At 45.5% G+C, this 22,098-nt stretch overlaps 1 protein-coding gene across 10 annotated transcripts in view; it reads right to left on the reverse strand.

Annotated features, from left to right (window-relative positions):
• STIM1 (stromal interaction molecule 1) overlaps positions 1-22,098 on the reverse strand; it is a 199,567-nt gene that overhangs the window by 2,149 nt on the left and 175,320 nt on the right. Inside the window, exons 6-14 of one of the 10 annotated variants that reach the window (XR_014231220.1) lie at positions 19,204-19,381; positions 13,694-13,871; positions 8,563-8,730; positions 7,951-8,051; positions 7,441-7,676; positions 6,147-6,239; positions 4,255-4,324; positions 2,067-2,103; positions 531-656 (exon numbers count right to left, since the gene is read on the reverse strand). Coding sequence is in view for 9 of the 10 variants with exons in the window: in XM_082340307.1 (XP_082196433.1) it covers positions 3,940-4,324; positions 6,147-6,239; positions 7,441-7,676; positions 7,951-8,051; positions 8,563-8,730; positions 13,694-13,871; positions 19,204-19,381 (1,339 nt within the window). In the remaining variant the exon portion in view is untranslated. Of the gene's footprint in view, positions 1-530; positions 1,932-2,066; positions 2,104-3,939; positions 4,325-5,567; positions 5,618-6,146; positions 6,240-7,440; positions 7,677-7,950; positions 8,052-8,562; positions 8,731-13,693; positions 13,872-19,203; positions 19,382-22,098 lie in introns of those variants that run through there. The other 9 variants (XM_082340312.1, XM_082340313.1, XM_082340314.1 and 6 more) reach the window with 9 other exon arrangements.

Below are 22,098 nucleotides of genomic sequence, written 5' to 3' on the forward strand. Positions count from 1 at the left end.
GGGAATAAGGATAGATTGGAGAAGAGATAAGGAGAAAAGAGTAAAATTGGGGAGGAAGGAAAAGCAAAAGGAGAAGCAGGTAGAAATAAGGAGGACCAAGGGGAGAGAAAAAAAGAAAGAGGGAAAAGTGATGGAGAGAGAAGAGACAGACAAGAAGCAAAGACAAATGTCATTATACCATTATCTTTCTGGCAAAGGGCTTTCTAAGGCCTGCGCCCCACCCCTGATGAATGGCCAGGCCCTAAACCGGTGCAACCACTGGCTTCAATGCCACAGGCATCCTCCTCAATAAAATCTCTGCTTCCATAGCTGGCTAGATTTCTTAGGACTGAACCCTAAGCTAACACAGAACCCATATATTTCTCTGAGTCACCATTTTCCATGCCTTCCTCCCCCACTTATTCCTGTCACACCCTGGGACACATCCAGTCTGGGCCAGGCCCCAAGGAACAGGGCACATGCAATAAGTAGCCTGACCCAGCCTGGGGAGAAAAATGTTAGAACAGCCTTGCAAACAATCCCTCACCCACCCCAAAAGGCCAAGATGCTGCCTCTTCCAACCCTCTGTCAGGATTCAAAGGAGGTCACAGAGAAGTGTTTCAGAGTTCAAACCAAAGCTGGCTGACAGCAGGAAGGCTGGGGTCTTTTTCAGAGCTCTGCAGACAGGGAGAATGTAGGGAGGCGTAGAAAGACAGGACATTGGCCTTTAAGGAGCAGTGGTTCAGAAGAGCTGCACGCTGGAAGTCCTAAGGTCTAATTCAATTTCCATCTCTGCCTGAGGCTTGCTGTGTGACCTTGGACAAGTCATCTAACCTTGCTGGTCCTCAATTTTGGCCAAATGAAGATAACACCAATTCAATTATCTTGCAAGACTGTTTGGAGGCCCAAATATGTTGGCAAAGCACTTGAAAATGTAGAAAGTATTGTGGGAATGAAGATGATGAGGCCAGTCAAGCAGGAAGACCCTTCCGTGGGCCAGTCACAAGAGGCTTCTTTGCAAGGCTGAGCTACGGGGACACGACACTGCACACTGGACATGCACACACAGAGGCAGCCCAGGATAGTCGAGACCCGTTAAGGGGCTGGCTGTTCCTAAGAAGACCATGAACTAATTCTGGACGCCACACCTCCTGCCTCTATAGACAAAAGGGTAGATATGGGAGTCCCCTGACAATCCCTTAATCCTCCTCCTCCTTTCCCAGAGGCCTGAGAACCCATGGCAGAGGCAGAGGAGAGGGCTAAGGGAAATGTTTAAACATCCAAGTCAGGAAACCAAAGGGAAAGGGTCATGAGTGGGAGAGGAGAGCCCAGCAGGACCCGGAAAGAAGGAGGCTGTGGGTGGAAAAATTAGGGAGGGCACCAGGCTCCAAAAACAGGCAAAAGCAGGAGGTTGGCTAATAGTTATTATAGGTTTAATTCTCAGCAGGAAACAATTAACTTAAGCAGCCATGCTGTGGGCCAGTACCTTCCTGAAGACAGGGGACAGCAGAGAACAATCCCAGCTCCAACTCCCATTCCAAATACTGTTTCAGCCACCTACTCTAGTGTTTATGAACTGTCTCATATTTGCTTTCATATTTCTGATGGTGTCCTTGCTTCTGTCTAAATGTGTCCTTGTTTCTCTAAGTCCCAAGATGATCCTCTCCGTATCCTGCCTTTTCCACACAGATGTGAACCACTGAGCATGGTGCCAAGGAAATTCTGGGGAGCAGCCACACCGGGATGAGGGGCCCTCTAGGCTGAGGAGGTGAGGATCCTAGGAGCCTACCTTTCTAATGCCAAGGAAAGACGAGAGGTCAAGAGGTTGGGGTCTACCCAGACTCACTCCTCCTGGCCCACTGCCCCATTTGGTCATGATTCCCATCCCTCTGTGCCTCCATCATCAACGAAAGCTGAGACTTCCAAAGCAAGAAAAGAACCTGGGAGGAAGCCTGGGTGGATATAGGAGGGGAAAGGCCCATTGAGGCAAGCTCACCTTCCCTCCCTGAATCTTTGAGACAATTCAGGTCAGGGGTGTCCCTCCCCAAAGGCTGGGCTGCCTTGGGCTCCCACCCCAAGCTACTAACCTTACTAGAGAGCCTGTTTGCCTTTAGAGATGATCCTCTGATGCATGGTGCAAAAGAAAATTCAGTAGTGAACAGGCCAGGCAGACGCACGTACTTCCCACCCTCCCTCCCCGCTGCCCTCAGCCTGGGCCTTGGAGCGTGAGATTCACAGCATCCTCTAGTGCCCCCAACCCACTTCGGTCCTCTCCATCTGTATTGGGAAGGGCAGTCTCCCTGCCTAGGCTTTTGGATGAAAATGAGGATGAGGATGAAGATGAGCAGCTCTGCTTCTAGTAAAGGCTGTCCTTTTGTGAAAGAGAAAGGAACAGCCTTCAAGGATAATTATCCAGAGGTTTGAGGGGCAGAGCTAGAGAGATTGGTATCCAGGGTGAGGCAGGACCAAAAGGAAGCAACAGGGTAAGCCGGCTGCAACCCAGAGGCCAGGATTGAGCCATGGTCACAGCTTCAGAGATGAGCGGTCCTTCCAGAGGAGAGGGACTTCCTGAGGGTCCTCTAAGCTTGTTCAGGCGAGGTCAAGGCTACTATCTCTGACCCTAGCCTATCACCTTGAGCTATTAGCAGGGAAAGTCCCTGCAGCTGCCAGCCCAGGCTGTGGGAGAAAGCCTTTCACCAGTTCTTATACAGTTCACTTACTGAGACCTTGTGAAAGGACAAAAATATCCAACAGAGTGTCCTGGAATGGAAAGCCAAGTCCTAGTCTGTGTTCTGCTCCTAATTAGCTTTGGGGCCTGGGAAAAATTACTTAACCCTTCAGAACCTTAACTTCCTTCTCAGACGTGAGTGTTTTAACGCCGGCCCGACCTATAAACCTCGCTGTCCAAAACCCCTAAATCTGTTTCCCCCCTTCTGAAGAGTAATTCCACGAAGGGTACTACATCCATTCAGTCACCCAAGCTAGAAACCTGGGCATCACCCTACACTCCTTCCTCTCCTCCACCCCTCAAAGCCAGTTACCAAATTAATCCTCTCGTTTCTATACCAAGACCTTGTTACCTCCCTTGATGGCCTACTGCAATGACTTCCAAATTCCTGTAGTCTCCCCATTCTTTCCTTTATACAGGCCACTAAAATGTTATTTCTAAAATGCAAATATGACCAATTCACTTTCTTCTAAAAACCCCTTTGCAGTTCTCCGTCTCCTGAAGGGTAATGGCCAAAGCCCGTGGCCTTTCAGAACCCCTCATCATTCTAGCCTCATCTACTACCCCTTCCCACCAACACATAGCCAATGTTCTAACCACACATAGATCAGATTCTCTTGAAATTCTATGCCTGTGCATGTGTTTCCTCTGCCTAGAATACACTTTCTCCTTTGCCTGCACACAGGGTGCCAGCACAAATGTCATCTCTCTTGTGAAGCATTCCACCCAGGTTCACACTGTTAGCCATTCCTTCTTCAACACCCCCTTAGCACTTATCAAACTGTTCCAGAATCATTTATGTACCTCTCCCAGACCAGACTGCAATTCTTGATGGCTGGGATTGTATCTTATCATCTACGAATCCCCATGCCCAGCAGAGCCTGGCAGAGTAGGTATCAATAAATGTTCGCTGAGGGAGTGAAGGAAGTGAGGGCTCCATTGAGATAACAGATGTGAAAGTTTAGGCCAAGGTGCTATAGGACCGTGAGGGAGGGGGGTTGTTACTCATTTTTAGAGTCAGCAAACCCCAAACAGAGAAGGGAAGAAAGGCTTAGGGAGTTAGGCTGACCTTAAGGAGGAGTCGCAGGCTGGGAAAGGATAGGACAAGGAGAAGGTGCCCCACCGCACACCCCCCGCAGCTGACCAAGCAGCAGCCAGCAGGCAAAGGCCAAGGTAAAGGCAGCAGAGAGGCAAGGAAGGGAGAAAGGAAAGAGAAGAGAGACAGCTGGTACCCCAAGCTCTCTGAATGCCAAGGCATCACAGCGGTGCTGTAAGAAGGGGGTGGGTCAAGGTAGGGCTTCATCTGGAGGAAATAGGAAGTGCTGTGGTGGTAATAAACAGGGTGGATGTGGACGGTGGTGGTGGTGGTGATGGTGCTGGAGGTGGTGGCAGTGGTGGTGGTGGTAGAGGAGCAGGAAGAAGCAGAGGCAGATGGAGCGCTGGTCCCGAGGCCTTCAGAACTGAAAGACTGTCCAGATGAAAGGCTGCGCATTCGCCGCAGAGAGACCCGGCTTGTCAAGAAGTGGCCAGCCTCGCCCTCTACCAACCTCTGAGATCCCAGGCCATGCTGTGGTTCCATCAGGCGCTGCCGGACGCTGCTGCTCTGCAAGCTGGGGGCTGCAAGGAGAGTGAAGAAAGTGTGAGGAAGGGCCAGCCTACTTTGGGCTGGTGGGAAGCAGGTTTGCCCATGGAGAAATGCTTACTGGAGACCACTCTGGGCCTTCAGTGGCCAGTCTGGAGAATGGGGCACCTCCTCCCCGAAACCTCCCACCAGGGGTCCTAAAAGGAAGGGGAAGTTGAAGATGAGGTACCCAGGTCAGTTTTAATGGCAATTCCAATGGAAGGAGACCTAGGGCCAACATTACTATGAAGGGAGACGGTAAGGCAGTTAGTGGGAAGGCACAGGCAGGACGGGGTAGGATAGGGGTTTGGGACAAGGTCCGGGAGGGCACTAAGAACCAGCCTTTTTAGAAAGCCAAACTCAGGAAATAATTCACAACTCAGACAAGGATTTATACACAAACATGTTCATCACATCATTATTAATAATTGTATGAAAGTAAAAATAAAGGTGGAACAACAGGAAAATGATAACACATCCAACTGCTGGAAGGTTACACAGCTATTAAAAATGATGCTTATGGGAATTCCCTGGTGGTCCAGTGGTTAGGACTCAGTGCTTTCACTGCCAGGGCCTGGGTTCGATCCCTGGTTGGGGAACTGAGATTCTGCAAGCCACGTTGCACAGCCAAATAAAAAAAGCTGCTTATGAGAAGATTTTTAAAACATAGAAAAATATCTATTAAAATGCTCAGGGAAAACAAAAGGATACCAAATCTCATGTAAAAGGAATACCTTGAGCTATAGAATACACAAGACAGGAATTTGAAACAAGGCCTTTCTGTTTCTAGCTGTGACCTTGAGTAACTTACTTCCCTATTTTAATTCCTAATTTATAAAATCCTTCAGGGTTGTCATGAGGCTTCAAGATAATGTTTTTAAAGTACCTGACACAGTTCATGGCACTCAGTAAATGGTAGTGGTTATCATTATCTTGACCACATAAAAAAATTATTTAAAAATTCACAAACAAAAGACTGAAAGAGAAGGTACTCAAATATGATGGGATTAAAGGTGTCTTTTTATGCCCATATTTACTCTTTTTACTATCCAAATTTCTTCTAATAAGCATGTACACAACAAAGAACCAGCTCTTGGATCAATGCTGCAAATCAGGCTCTTGGAAGATGAGGGCCACCATGCCCAGAGAAGGGGTATGTGGGTACCAGACAACTTAGAGATGTGCTAGAACATCCCTCTTGGGCTCATTCCCAGCTCCAGTTGAAAACAGAATTCACACCTTTGTTTTTTTCTCCTTTACCCTGATATATGGGCCTCCTTGCCTTCTCCCTAAAGATGGGAGAAAGGACACAGTTACATAGGTGGCAGAAGCATTGGAAGGGCCACCAGGAAGAGAGCACAGTTCCATGGTGATGGAGAGCTAGGGAGGCAGGGCTTCTATGGCTGGTGGCTTTCGAGACATGAAAGGGAGGCTTAAGGGGAAGAGGAAGCATGGAATAGGGACGGGGAAAGAGAGACAGAAGGGGAAAACAGAAAGAGAAAAGAGGAAGAGGATCTTTCCTTCCCTCTTTCATCTCAGCCCAGCTAGCTGAAGGGCCACCAGGACATCTGTCTAGCTGGGCTGAAAGGAGAAGCCTAAGCCTTCCATCACCATGGCTGTTCTCTCTCAAGCCCTCAGCTGAGCAGGCTGATTCTTCTCACCTCCGAACCCTTCCCTGAAGTTAGTAGGGACTGTGGTGAGGGAATAGCAGGAGCAGGCAGGGGAGTGACGCAGGCAGGAGAAGGGGCCCGTGGGATAGGAGTGTTGGTTTAGTCCCAAAAGTTGGAAAAACAAAAGCCCCAAAGGGGCTCCTCAAACCCGGGTATTTCCAGAGGGACTGATCATCCGAGCCGGCGGATGTTGAGCAGAGAGAGCGGTCACTGAACCTACGCCCCATCAGCCAGGCAGCATCTAGGGTCCAACAGCCAGGCCAAAAGGAGAAGAGAATCTGATTTACAGAGGGCTTCACCCTGCCCCTCAATGGGATAAGGGAAGGGCCAGGGGGCAAGGGGTGGGTGGCTCAGAGCTAATGAAGGTCCCTCCCAACCCGGAGAACATGGGAGCCTTTAGATCAATACGTCAAGATCAAGCTCTACCTGTTAGTGATCTTAACCTTGCTGGGCCTTTGACTAAAGCCCTGCCAAGTTAACAGCCCAGGGAAAGAAGAGGCTTGCCCAGAGGCAAACTATCGTTGAAGAAACTTACAAATAAATCCTGTCTAGAGCTGGAATCCAGCCTGATTAAAGAATCTGACTTTCTGAAAGTGAGCCCCTAACCCAGCCCAGCTTTCTGCCATCCCCTCTGCACTCATGGGATATGGGCCCAGCACAAGAGCTTTTCCATAAAAGTCTATTCTATTTATCTAAAATAGCCTCTGATCCAGAGAAAAATTCAACAGGGTCAGTAAGGGGTATGTCCCTTCCTTCACTGAAGAATTCCCACAGAGTGCTGTCTCCTTCAATTCTGCTCTACTCAGCTCTTACCCCTCGCAGGGGAGAAAAGGAAGAGGGAAGACCCAGGACAGAGGGTGGGGATGGCCGAGAGTTCAGGTGGAAAGACAGACATGCTTGTGCAGGAGATCCCTCCTGGACAAGAATGTCTTTCTGGCTTGGAGGATTTAGGGCTCTTTCACTGTAAGGGACTATTGCTTCCTGGGGCCTCACACGAAAAAACAAAAAGAAAGAGACATCATTCCATTCAACTACTTTAGCGATTAAAAGTAAGGAATATAAAATTAAAACAAATTAAAGCAATAAGTAGTCAAAATGAATGCCATTTTTATATTATGAACCACTAAAGGAGATTATTTTTATAAAGATAGATAGGAGGGGGGGAAAAAGAGAATAAAGGGATTAAAAAAAACACAAAGAGTGAAGGGAGACACACTTAACACAACAGACCCATAGGGCAAACAGAACATATAGCAAGGGAAAACCACCAAAAGGACAACTATAAAGGGGTATCTTGATGCGGATTGTGCTTTACTAACCAAGGTCATGAGTTAAACCATCTTGGTTTCTGCCCCATATGTTGCTTAAGCACGGCAGAGGCCAACTTCTCAATCTGCACATCAAAGGCTCCTTCCCTCATCCCCACCCAAGAGGTCACCTACACTGCATGGACAAGGGTGACACCATCTCCTCATCCATGTCATCCACGTCGTCAGTCATGATGAAGTGGGCAGGGTTGGGGCGTGTACTACCCATCCAGCTGGGATCTATGTTGAGGGCAGCCACCAGTGAGTGGATGCCAGGATTATTGACAATCTGGAAGCCACAGAGGATCTCAATCTGTTGCCAGCGGTGCAGGCGCTCCCGCAGTGCTGCCGTCACCTCGCTCAGAGCTTGCCTGAAGAGGGATGAAAGAAAATGGCAGGCATGGGCTGGGTGTGAGCCCCAATAGAAATGAGGTTTCTTCTCAGAGGAACAAGTTGGGGGGATATGTGTAAATAAGAAACACAATTAAATCATAAACTTAAGAGCAAGGTGGGAAATAGCCAGGGGCTGGGGCAGGAGACCAGAGCTGTACCTCTACCAGTGAAGAAGCAGAGTTAGGGCTGGAGGCCCTGGACAACCTCAAACTCTGAGGACATCGCCAGAGCTGGGCAACAGGTGCTACTTACTTAGCTGTTAAGATTTTGTGATCCACATCATCCAGGGAAGAGCTGTGGGCCACGTGGAAGGTGCCAAAGAGTGTGTTTCTCTTCTTTTTTATCTTCTCAGCCTGCAAAGATGAGGTCCTCAGCTTAAAAAGAGCAGGGATAGAGGCTGGAGAAATGAGAAATGCTATTCTGTGGCTGGTTCCCCCTCCTCCTAGCACAGCTTAGGCTGCACAAGAAGAAGGAAGGCAAGAAGAGAAAGGAAAACAGAAGGCAACAGGAGAGAAAAGGGTAGGGGAAGAAAGAAAATAGAGGCAATGAGACAAGCCAATGGATCCTGGCCCCAGGAGGATTCTGTCCCCATGTCAGTCTGGGGCCAGCAGAGACGTCCCTCTACCTGCCTCCACTTGCTTCATCTTTCCCAGAAGGCAGGTGGGAGTAGCCCCACACCCTCATTCCCTCCTCCAGAAGCCTGAAGACATTATTAGAAACTGTATTATCAGGGAAAGAAACAAAACCCAACACCAGGATGTCTCTTTGTCCAACAGGAGGGATATAGAGAGGCAGAGAGGAGGAAGAAGGGCAGGTGAAAGAGGGTGGGGGAAGAGAAGAGGGCAGCAGGAGGGCAGGTCTCACCCCCTCCTTGGCCACCAGCAGCTGCTTCTCGGCATTTTGCTTCTTGATGTTGTAGTACTGTACCTCCACCTCGTGTGTCAGCTGCAGCCACTTCTGAAGGGCCTCTGGAGCATACCATGAGCTATGTGATTCCAGCTCCTTCTCTGCTTTCCTCAAGGCCTCCCGGACCTGTGTAGCCAAGAGGATGTGAGTCCTTACTACTACCAAGACCCTCTCCAATGCCTCTGTATGATACTTCAGAGTTCTTTTCTTCTATCTCACCTAAGCTTCACAACTCTCCCGAGAGGGAGAAAGGGCAAGGATTATTCTCTGTATTTTATGTACAAGAAACCAAGCTTGGAGAAGGAAAGTAACCTCCTCAAGGTCACACAGTCAGTAGTGTCAACCAGAACTCAGATGGAGATTTTTTTATTTTTTTATTTTTATTTTTTTTTTGCTGCCAGACTAGAGCATTCTTTTCTCACATACTTGTTGCCTCTCCTCGTCATATAGCCAATCTCAGCAATCTTCCCTGCTCTCATAAGGTACAGGTTATCTCAATAAATCCTCTTCTTTCTGACAGTTGGGTCTGTTCTTGGACTCAAGACATCACAATGTGGCAGGAAAGCATTTGGTTGGGAGTCTGGAAATATGTTCTGGTCCCTGGTCTGTCATTCAACTGGCTGTGTGACCATGTGTTTCCTAAAGCAGATCTCAATCAGTGTAAGGCTTTCTGCCATGCAAATCCAAACTGTAAGTGAAGGGGTGATCTCAGGAGAGCATAAGCTCACCGTCATGAGAGGTATGTAAAGAGCTCATGTCAGAAAGACCTTCAAAATGATTGCTAATCCAGAAGGGGACTGGCCTGAATACTCTCCAAAGTCTCCTCCAGCCCAGAGACTTTGTCTGTGATTCTCCCATTGAGATGGGTGGGTAGGCTGTAATGGGCACTCTCTACAAGGCAAGAAAACAACAAGCAAGCTTACACCTAACATGGGCATTGCCAACAGAGGCCAAGATATGGAAGGACCAATGTGTAAGCAGACATCTCACTGACTTCTCAGCAAGGAGCATAAAATGAAGCAGATGGTCACAAAGCACTCAAGCATGAAAGGTCTGCAAGTATATACAGAATCCATTATATTCACTGAATTCCTTCTATCTCGCCCAGGCTACCAGTATAAATGATCCCCAACTCCCCCATCTGAACACTGACTTCTAGCTGGTCGGAATCCCAGAGAAAAGAGATTGAGAGCAGTCTCATGCCCAACTTCAGCCACTGGGGAAGTATCCCACAGCAGGCCTGAGGTCCTCCCCTGAGCCTAATATAGACCAGGAGGGCCTTAGCTAAGGACAGAACACCTTCATTCCTCTGAAAGCCAATGACAAGATCAAGCGTCATTTGGTTTTTGCTCCTTGAAAAGGAAACTATAAAATGGCCCACTCCTGGCTTTATAGATTTAAAATGAGGAACAGATACCTTAGAGGCTGATACACCGAGTCTGGAAATGTAGGATCAAGTTCTACATTAAAAGCAGTTTAACGTAGCTGCAGAACTTTGAAGCTCTGAGGAGCAGGAGGACAAAGAGCTAGCTTAAAAACCTCCAAGTGGCAGAAAGGAATCTCTCATCGTCTTTCAGGGCTGAGGAGAAAGAAATCCACCAGATCTCAGTCACAAGTCAGGAAGGGGCGTACCTGAGAAACTGGGACAAATGAGCCTTAGGCCAAGTCTTATTAAACTACAACCCAGTTCCAACATATGTCAGTCTCTCATTGGCTTGAGGTGATCAGAGCCTCACCCAACATACCTAACAGAACCCTATATCTGATGGAAGATAAAAATCACCTGCAGCCTCTATTATTCTTTATGCACACCGTCCAGCATTTAATAAAAATAAATTACTAGACATGAGAAGAGGCAGGAAAATATAAGCAATAATCAAGAGGAAAAATAAGCAGTCCCATAAATGATCCAGATGTTAAGAGTTACCAGTCAAGGACTTTAAAAATACTATGATTGAAATGTTAAAGAAAATATGGGAAAAGATGGACAGGAAACATGAAAACATGGAGATTCTGGACAGGGAATGAGAACCTATAAAAGAGCATTCTAGAAAATGCTCTATGAAAGGGCATTCTAGAAAAATACATTATCTGAGAGTAGGATTCCACTGGATGGGCTAAATAGCACAATTCTCGGCAGAATACAAGATTAGGGAACTCAAAGACAAATCAATATAAAATAACCAAACCAAAGCACAGAGAGAAATAAAGAACAGAACTAAGCATAATACACACTACAGAGAATGTGTATTCTGCAGTTGTTGGGTAAAATGCTCTATATACATCAATGAGGTGAAATTGATTAACCATGTTTAAATTTTTTATATCCTTACTGATATTTTTGGCTGCTTATTACTGACAGATAGATGCTAAAATCTCTAACTTTGATTATGAATTTGTCCTTTTAGTTTTTTTAACTTTTGCTTTACATATGTATTTTAACTATATTATTAGGTATATCAAATTAAGGGTTGTTATATATATTACTGTTTAATTCACACATATCATAAGTGAAATGTCCATTTTTGTCTCTAGTAATACTTCTTTCTCTAAAGTCTACTTTGTTTGATATTAATATAGCTACCGCTGCTTTATTTTGCTTAGTGTTTATCCTAGTGTTCTCATCCTTTTACTTTTAAACATTTTGTATCCTTATTTCTAAAGCTTGCCTCTTGTAAACAGCATATAGTTGGGTTTTGTTTTTTATCCAGTCTGACACTTTGCCTTTCAATCGTTTTGTGTAGTCTGTTTACATCAACCAAGTCTCAACACATTTGAAAGGACTAAAACCCTATGGCACACACTATTTGACCACAGCAAAATTAAACTGGAAATCAATGAGAAAGATAAATAGGAAAGTACCCAAGTGTTTGAAAATTAGGCAACACACTTCTAAATAACCACAGGCCAAAAAAGAAATCACAATGGAAATTAGATAATATTTTGAAGTGAATGATAATGAAAATATGAAATATCAAAACTTAGTAAATGCAGCTAAAGCAGCGCTGAAATGGGAATTTATAGCTCTAAATGCATGTATTAGAAAAGATTAAAGGTTTAAAATCTATAACCTAATCTTCCATCTCAAGCAGCTAAAAAAATAAGAACAAGTTTAAAAAATTTTAAGTGCAAGACTTCTACACTGAAAACTACAAAACACTGTTGAGAGAAATTTTTAAAGACCTAAATAGGTGACAGGATAACCAATGCTCATGAATTAGAATAATTATTTGGTTAAAATGTCAGTTTTCCCCCACATTAATCTATAGATTCAATGTAAAAACAAATAACAATCCCAGCAGAGCACACTGTAACGGAATGACAAGCCAACATGGAAATGCAACGTACCTAGAATAGCCAAGGCCATGTTGCAGGAGGACAAAGCTGGAGAACCTAACACTGCCAGATATCAAGACTTGTTGTAAGACAATGTGGGATAAGGATAGACATATAGACCACAGAACAGAGTATCTACCAGGGAAAAAACCTTGATCTCCTACCTCATCTTATACACAAAAATTAGTTTGAAATAAGCCATATCCCTAAATGTGAAAAGTAAAACAATAAAGCTTCTAGAGGAAAATATCTTGGAGTTAGGGGAAGATTTCTTAAACAGGCCACAAAAAGCATCAACCATTTAAAAAAAAAAAGATTGAATAATTGGTCTTCATTAAAGTCAAGAACATCTGTTCATTAAAAGACAATATTAAGTGGCTTCCCTGGTGGCGCAGTGGTTGAGAGTCCGCCTGCCAATGCAGGGGACACGGGTTCGAGCCCTGGTCTGGGAGGATCGCACATGCCGCGGAGCAGCTGGGCCCGTGAGCCATAATTACTGAGCCTGCGCGTCTGGAGCCTGTGCCCCGCAACGAGAGTCCGCGATAGTGAGAGGCCCGCGCACTGTGATGAAGAGTGGCCCCTGCTTGCCACAACTAGAGAAAGCCCTCACACAGAAACGAAAACCCAACACAGCCATAAATAAATAAATAAATAAATAAAAATTAAAAAAAAAAAAAAGACAATATTAAGAGAGCAAAAAAGCAAGCCACAGTCTGGGAGAAAATATTTGCAATATGTATGTATATATATAGACAAAAAGACTTACATCCAGAATATATTTTAAAACTCTTACAAATCAATTAAGAAAAAATACAACCCAATTTTTTAAATTAGAAGAGATTCCCAAATAAAGTGGTCGATAAGCTTAGGGAAAGGTATTCAATATTATTGGTCAATAGGAAAATGAAAATTAAAATCACAATGAGATACCATTATATCCATATCAGAATGTATAAAATGAAAATGCCTAAAAATACCAAGGTTGTAGCTCAACTAGAACTCTCACACTATTGCTGGTGGCAGTATAGATTGGTACAACCATTTTGGAAAACTGTCAGTTTCTGATAAAGCTAAATATATAAATGCTCTACTGCATATCCAACAGAAATAATTGATGCCCACCAAGAAGGTTCATAAACAATGTTGTTGATAAACTGCAAAAAAAAAAAAAAAATCTGCAAACAACCCAAAAGTCTATCAACAGGAGAATGGATAAATAATTTACAGTATATTCATACAATGGATTAATACTCAGCAATGGAAATAAATCAATTATCACTACATGCAACATGGATGACTCTCACAGACATAATGCTGAGTGAAAGAAACCGAACACAAAAGAATACATACTGTATAATGCTATTTATATGATGTTCAAAAGCAGGTGAAACTAATCTGGTTTAGAGATTAAGACTCTAGTTACCTTTTGGGTGGAATATCGACAGGGAGAAAGGGGAGACAAAAGTGAGCCTTCTGAGTGCTTAAGAGAGTCTGTATCTTGATCTGGATGGTGGTTACACAAGTACATGCATATGTAAAAGTGTGCCAGCTGTATACTTATGATTTGTATACTTTATGTAAATACCTCAATTAAAAAGGAACAAAATAACTGTTACCACCTGTTATTCACTGTTCTTTGACAACCACAGTGACCATTTTTTGCAACTTTCCGACTACTCTTAGCCAGACCTTTGGCCCCTGTCCTTTTACCCCACCCCCTCGGGGTGTCCAAGAATTTTCAGATTTCCCCTACCTGCTCCAACTCCTCCTCAGCATATTTTTGGCGGCTCCGTTCATTCTCAGTACCCTCCCGCAGCTCCTTCAGCCGCTGGGCTTCCTGCTTGGCAAGGCTGATCTCATCACGCAGCTTCTTCTCCAGGTGTACCTTCTCCACTTCCACTGTGCGGTGCTCCTCCTGGGCTTTGTGCAGCCTGGGGGGCAAAGCAGGGAGCTGGAGAAGGCCAGGCAAGCGGGCGCCAGCCAACACGCCACGAGGCACGGCATCCAAGAGGAAAATGAGGGCTCCAGCACTCTGAACATATTCTCCCTACTCTGCTGCCTGCCTGGCTCTGAGGTAGCTCAGGTCACAACAGAAACCACGGTCACTACCATAATTCTTATGTGGGCCATCATTTTGCTGCCAGTAATAAAGGCTGTGAAGCTAGGTTCCCGGGTACCTGAATCCTTCCTTCTAAGGTGTCTCACATACTCAGATTGTAACAAGTATTAATTTACAAGGTATTTCACATTTGTTCTCTCTGCAGATAATGATATATTGTATCATTATAAGCCTGGGACAGATATGGACATGAAGGCTTAGAGACGGGAATTAACTGCATGTAGAACTGAGACCAGAATTCCAATCTGTATGTCTTCAAATCCCACAGTTACTACCTTATACCAAGGCATCTGGAAGGTGCAATAAATGTAGAACACCCTGCAAGCTAGACCAAAGACCCAGAGAAAGCCTGATGGTGAGATGTGATGGGGGTGGTGGTAGTGGGGAGATTTAAGGAAGATGAGAGGGGAACTATTGAGCTGTACCTCTTGGACTCCTGAGTACCTGTTCCCAGAAGCACCGAAAAATGAAATTCATGCCAAAGGGGCTGGACAAGATTTGGGAGAGCCCCTGCTGCCCCCAGCCCTGAGTTCCCTTCCTAAGTATCTTCCATGGTGGGTAAGATCTCAAGGGCATCAGTTATAATGAAAATATGCCCTTGTACCCACCCACACATTCCCTCTGTTTACTGACAAAACCCTTCATCCATCCAACCAAGCTTCCTTCCTTCCTCCCTTCTTTCTGCCACATATCTATGTTCATTCCTTCATTCATTCATCCATCCATTCGTTCACCAAGTACTTTAAGGCATCTACTAAATGCCAAGCCCTGTGCTGAGCCCTAGATATACTGAAATGAGTGAGAAAACTGTCTCTGCCACTGAGGTACTCATAATCTAGTCCAATATAAACAAGTAAACAGATAGGTGCACACAGGGTGATAAGTTCGATGACAGAGAGATATACAAGGTGTTGGGTAGGCGCCAAGGATGGAGTGATCAACTCTGCCTGAAAGGAGTCAGGGAAGGTGAGGCCTGGGGCTAGACCCAGAAGAAAGAGTAACAGTTGGCTAGTCCCTCTGGAAGAGGGAAAGGACTTGGCCACTGTCAGGTCTTCCGACCTTAGTAGGAACCACCAAGTTACCGGGGAACCAGGATAAGAGGGGGAAAGGATGAGGAAGAAGACAAGTGATATATGGCTTAGACTTGAGGTACAGAGAGGAAGGATAGGCTACAGAACAAGTAGGGCCCACAGAGAAGAGCACTGACCACTGAGTTTAATTAAGTAGGTGAAACAGAAGAGGCAGAAACAGAACTCAGCCTATAAAGAATCCCAAGTCCAGATTTGTCAGTGACTGAAGCCTCAAAAGATGTGGTGACAAGTAAGGAGGGAAGAGGAAAAATGTCTAGGCTGCAAGCTTCCTGATGACAAACTGTAGCCTTCTGTCTACTTTGTTCCTGAAGTAAAAGGGAGTTGAACCTCCTTAAGGTATACAGCAGGTGGCGCTACATGCACAGCTACAAACAAATCAGAGGCGCCATTTCCAGCCCCATCCCCGTCCCCTTGCTGAATGTCCTCCTTTATTGTATTCTTCCATGACTCCACTGCTTAAAATTACACCACTAGGGATTCGATTCTTCACTGAAATATTATCCTCTCCGGAAGCAGCCTCTTCTGAAAAGCCTGTGATATGCCTGTCTTCTCTATACAATAGGGAGCTCCATTTAAAGTAGAATCAAAACTGACCCACTTTCATAGTCCTAACAGCATCTAATAGAGATGAAGATCAATAAATACCACTGGGTACAGAAATGAGAAAATAAATGTACAATCAAGCCTTGTCCCACTCCGTCTCCTCCACAGAAGACTGAGCATCTTGAAGGCAGCAATCAGTTACCATTACAAGCAAGAAAATTAGGCAGCCTGACTGCAAACCCTGGCTCTAAGCAGCTGTATGACTATGGACAAGTCTGTTCCCTGGACTAGGCCTGTTTCTTCCTTTCTAAGTGGGAGTCAAAATTCCTGCCTGCCTCAAAGAATTATCTTGAAACCCAATGAAATCCTAACTGGAATGCACATGTAGCATTACATTTATTCACCCAAAATATCAGGAACTCTGTAAAAAAGCTCTTTGGTGGCTGGCAGTTGTAGGCCTGCCAAAGTGAGGAGGGACAAGGAGGCACATGGGCTCTGGACACTGTCAGAGGAGGATATGTGTGTGCACAGGTGCAAGCCTGTCTTTGGAGAGAGTGTGCATCCGTTTCTCCAAGTGCCGCAGTGGGCATCTAGCTCTGGAGGCCGTGCGGAGCAGGGAGGGCTGGGAGCTTAGTTTTATCCCCAGACTTGGAATGTCTCCTGCCTAGATTCTTTGCCTTTGGAATGAAAACAGTACATGTTTTTCAGACAAATGAAGAATGGGGACTGCCCACATAGCAGCATTTCGCCCCCATTTGGAAAAGGGCCCAGGAACAAGGGGGTCCAGCAAAGTAGCCAGGAATCGGCTCAAAGATAAAACTCCTCTTGCCTCCTAAAAGTCCAGCCCATGGAAATGAATCTGCTAAGGCTGCCTTTATTGAGGCAGCACCCTGTGGGTGTCGAAATTCCTAGCTTACTACTTTCTGACACTCACCCTCTCTGAGGCTTCATTTCTTCAACTCAAAAATTGGGATAACAATACCTACCTAACAGGGTTGTGGTGATTAAAAACAAAAATACATTTATGTCCTTAACAATACCTAGCTCTTAAGAAACCCTTTCCCCATCCCTCCAAAGAAAATTATATCTATCATTTTAAAATAACAGAAAAGAGCCAGACTTCATTCCTTTTTACATGGATTCCTGCAAAGACTTCCCAACTGGAGCCCTTAGGCTGTTGGAATAATTTTCTAAAAGACAGTCCTGAAGTAGGCCTCTCCTTTTCTCAAAACCAAAACAAAGCAAAAAAGCCAAATACCTACGTTGACTCTCTATTGCCTTTTGCATCCTACTAAATTTCTCCATGTGAGTCTGTAGGTGCCAGGGATCTGGCCTCACTCTACACATTCAACCAGAACTACCAGGTTACATCTTTCCTACCCATCTTTCAAGGCCACCTCCTCAGACTCCACATCCACTCATCTCCTACCTCTGTGCCCTTCCAGTCCTTGGAGCTCTCGTCCCATAAGCTGGCACTGATTCACTGCTCCTTCTTAAGTGTGAGCTTTGTGGCCCCAGGAGCAGCGACTTCCTTACAATTCCCTGCACAGACCTGGTTCCTAGACTTCAGGAAGTATTGGGTTGGCCAAAAAGTTCGTTCGGTTTTTCTCTGTAAGATGGTTCCAGTAGCGATTAGTTGTCCTTAACTTCATTTGAAACAATTTTGTTAGATTGTATTGTGACAACTGTCATATCAGCATGCATTTAAAAAAAAAAACTTATCAAAATTGGTGAATTTTTGTGTAGCCATTTTAATATTGAAGATGGAAGAAAAAAGCAACATTTTCAGCTTATTATGCTTTATTATTTCAAGAAAGATAAAAACACAAATGAAACGCAAAAAAAAGACTTGTGCAGTGTATGGAGAAGGTGCTGTGACTGATTGAACAGGTCAAAAGTGGTTTGCGAAGTTTCGTGCTCGCTGGACGATGCTCCATGGTCAGGTAGACCAGTTGAAGCTGACAGCGATAAAATCAAGACATTAATTGAGAATAATCAACATTATACCACGCGGGAGATAGCTGACATACTCAAAATATCCAAATCAAACGTTGAAAATCATTTGCACCAGCTTGGTTCTGTGAATCGCTTTGATGTTTGCGTTTCACATAAGTTAAGCAAAAAAACCTTCTTGACCATATTTCCACATGCGATTCTCTACTTAAATGTAACGAAAATGTTCTGTCTGTAAAACAAATTGTGACAGGCGATGAAAAGTGGATACTGTACAACAATGTGGAATGGAAGAGATCGCGGGGCAAGTGAAATAAACCACCACCAACCACACCAAACACCGGTCTTCATTCAAAGAAGGTGAAGGTTGTGTATATGGTAGGATTGGAAGGGAGTCCTCTATTACGAGCATTTTCCGGAAAACCGAAAGATTAATTCCAACAAGTATTGCTCCCACTTAGACCAAATGAAAGCAGCACTCGAAGAAAAGCGTCTAGAATTAGTCAACAGAAAACGCATAATCTTTGATCGGGACGACGCAAGACCGCATGTTTCTTTGATGACCAGGCAAAAACTGTTACAGCTTGGCTGGGAAGTTCTGATTCACCCGCCATATTCACCAGATATTGCACCTTCGGATTTCCATTTATTTCGGTCTTTACAAAATTCTCTTAATGGAAAAAATTTCAATTCCCTGGAAGACTGTAAAAGGCACCTGGAACAGTTCTTTGCTCAAAAAGATTAAAAGTTTTGGGAAGATGGAACTACGAAGCTGTCTGAAAAATGGCAGAAGGTAGTGGAACAAAACGGTGAATACACTGTTCAATAAAGTTCTTGGTGAAAATGAAAAATGTGTCTTTTACTTTTACTTTAAAAACCGAAGGAAACTTTTGGCCAACCCAATACTTAGGTCGGCTGACTGACTGGCACCTTCTCTTCACAGCTAGATCTTCTACAATAGTTTCTAAGCCATGTTTTATTTAAACAGAATCCCAGACTATCAGAGCTAGAAGGCCCTGGTATTCTCCTAGTTCAATGCCTTTACATTACTGATGAGGAAATAAGTCCTAGAAAGGAAAGGGATTTACCCAAAGTCATACAAGTGAGTCTCATGAGATTTAGATGCTGTACAAGAAAGCATGAAAGGTATTAGGAAGACAGATTTGTGAGGTTTCTTTGGGAAACAGTGAAGAACAGTTAATTATGTCTACTTCTATGGGAAGGGAAGCAGTCCAGAGGTGGGACGGAGGATAGAACGACCCCTAACAAGTCATCCAACCAGGGAAGCGCAAGACCTCTGACAGCTCCACACTTCTCCCTCTGAAGCTCCGAGGGAGAAAAGATAGAAATAAGCTTCTGCCCTGGGGAGGAATACTTGCCTGTGCGAATGGAATGGCAGGAACCTAGGCTCTGATGCAGGTTTGGAAGGATGACACAGCCTGGGCCTCTACGTCGTCGGCCGGGTCTCAGGAGCCAGACAGCCCACAACGCAGGTGGAAACTGGAGGCTCCCAAGAGATGGCAGCACCGGGGCCGTGGGGAAGGGACAGGGCCTTACCTTTCCTGAAGGTCATGCAGACTCTGCTCAGCTCGGTGTAAGCCCTCCAGATCCTTCATCATCTTCTTCATGTGCTCCTTGGAGTAACGGTTCTGGATATAAGCAAACCAGCAGCCGCCCACACCAATAACGATAGACACCACAAGCATGAAGTCCTTGAGGTGATTATGGCGGGTCACTGCCAGAGAAGAAGGGCACAGTGAGTCAGGGTGCCCACTACACACTTAGCCTTGCAGACTCTGCTGCACCCCCTCCTCCACAAAGCCTTCCCACTCAGGAGGAATTCGTTTCTCTTCTTAGACACACACTGGCCACACTCTGTGCCTATTTCTCTACTAAGTCAAGGCCTAGTTTGGAAAGGATGAGAGGCCTTAGAGCAATACAGGAAGCTTACTGGATCATACTCTCCTAATACGCAGTGAAGAGAACTAGTGCCTTCTCAATACATCCCAGCCATTCTGGGCTGCGATGAGCCCATGTGCCCAGAGGCAGTGGCTTCTACCCTACAGGGTAAGCAAGGCTACAGTGCTACAGTAGGTAGAAGGGGATGGCTGGTAAGGGTACAAAGCAATGTCACTAGAGCCTGAGGACTGGCTGTGGGACTGTGGTTACTGCAGGAGCTGGGTTTCCTGGACTACGAGGCTATTCTAGGTACAAGGTACAAAGCCCAGAGCAGGTAAAGGTCTGCAAGTCTCATCTACAGAGAGCATTTCTAGGCTGCGGCTCAGCCCAGAGACCAGGTAGAACAGGAATAGCATCAAGAGATTGGTACACATTAAGACATTACATGTGCCAGGAAGAGAGAATACCTCCAGGGAAGGCCTGGCAGCAATTTGGTGAAGTGCGAGGGCCCTGGCCGCCAGCTGGGGTTCAAAGCAATGCTCAGTCTCCAGAGCAAAACGGAAAAGCTCGGCAAGGAATAACATCAGAAGATAAGAGTAAAAACCACGTCCCAAGAACTGAGCCAGCCAGAAGAGGGGCAGTCCTGGAGCCTGAGATTGGTCCTGGTGTGTCAGACCTGGGCTCTCGGTCACAGCACAGGAGACTGAAAGAGACACCAGGAGGGAAAGAGGCTGCTCCTGTAGGCCCTGCCTGCATTGTACTCCACGTGAGACAGAGCAGCTATGGCTCAGAGGAGCCCCAGACGAGGGAAAAGAGGTAATGACGTCCTGTGCACAGTGGGTCACCTGGTGCTGGGGAGGGGGGAGGCAGGACTGACGGGATTTCCGTGCCCAGTAAGGACAAGGGCCTGAGGGGAATCCAAAAGGATCCAGTGGAGCCACCAAGTTGAGGCAGGGTCTAGACAGCAGGAAAAGACACATGTAGCTGAAATCCCACTGCATGAAGCTGAGGCCCAGTTTGACAAAAAGGGTTACATTCATAGCTCCTCATTGAAAGGCTGAGCAATAGGACCTGGGGATGGTGTGGGATCAAGGACAGATTAGCACATTCTCTTTCCATCCAAGGGAGGGGAGTTACTAGGTCCAGGGTGTAGCCGTGTCCTTTACGTGTTTATGCCAGACTCTAACAGAGAAAACTGAGGGTCCTCTAGCGGCCATCCTCTAGCTTCCTGGCAGGTCTATACTTCCAGCCATTCTCAAGTCCCCACTCTCCCGTCCTTCAGGTCCCAAGAAGGGATATCTCTGCAGCACAGTGAGCTGCCTTCCTTTCTGGAACACACCTGCCTCCTATCCAGCCTCTACCAAAGGCTGGGGTATTGTATGTCTCCCCTGTTTATTAAAGACTTTTCATCTTGGCTTCCCAGGGTTTCTCTCCATCAACATCCCCTTTACATTCCTACTAAAAGTCAAAGGTACTCTGTTCAAACAAGACTCTATGCGACCAGCACCCTCCCCCTATTATCTCCAACCCTTCAAAGTTCTTAAGGTGGGCATACAGATTGGGCGCCGATCTATTCTATTCAGTCCCTTATTCTACCTTCTCTAGATCGATTTGAAACAAGATCCTATTTTTTCCAGCTTCATATTCTCATCCAACTCATAAGTAAAAATACTGAATGACCAGGGGCAAGGATAGGCTCCATCAGTCACCCCCTGGGTCTCTTCAGCCAGTTTTGACTCCACTTAAATATACAAGCATCCATCCCATATATCCCTCTGCCTTGTCAAATGCATAGCTGAAGCTCAAATATACTGCCTGTCACATCCCATGGGCTACCAAGCTTGGTGGGAAGAAAATAAGTTTAATCTGGCTGATTTACTCTGTGGCCCCTACTGATCATCACTTGTCTGTAGGCCAGTGCCCAGCACAGCACTGACCAGCACACAGAAGGTATTCAATAAATATTAGTGGGATTGAATCTTCACTGATAAGCCTCAAGTGTGATATCTCCCTCTCTTTAATCCACATAAGGAAAGAAGGGAAATAGAGAAAATATAAAATGGAGCAGGCATTTATATTCATTTCAGATTCTTACAACTATTCTATAAGGTAGAGTCTTCCCATTCTGTAGACCAGAAAACTGAGGCTCCAGAGAGGCACTGACTTGCCAGAGTCCATAAAAAGTGACAGAGCTTGGATTCAAATCCAGATTTGCCTGACTGCACGGTCTTTCTGCTACACCCCACTTTCTCATACTCATGCAGCAGGTATTGTTTCTGTTTTATTACATGCAAACATCTCTCACCATGGAGATGCCTATAAACCCTGATCTAGCCTGAGTTCAACTCTAAGGATCCAAGGCCTGAGTTTTCCCCCGAAACAACATGCTGGGAGCTGACTGTGGCATTGCCATCAGGACAGTGAAGATCCAAAGGCTGAATGGCCAGGCCTTTGAGGTTACACGTAAGGCCTCACGTAGAGAAATTTTTGTTTCATCAAAGGAAGCATCTTGCACTGAGTATGAGGAAGTCTGGGTTCTACGCTTGCCTCTGC

The sequence above is a fragment of the Balaenoptera borealis genome (genome assembly GCF_965194805.1).
Source record: "Balaenoptera borealis genome assembly, chromosome: 11".
NCBI lineage: Eukaryota > Metazoa > Chordata > Mammalia > Artiodactyla > Balaenopteridae > Balaenoptera > Balaenoptera borealis.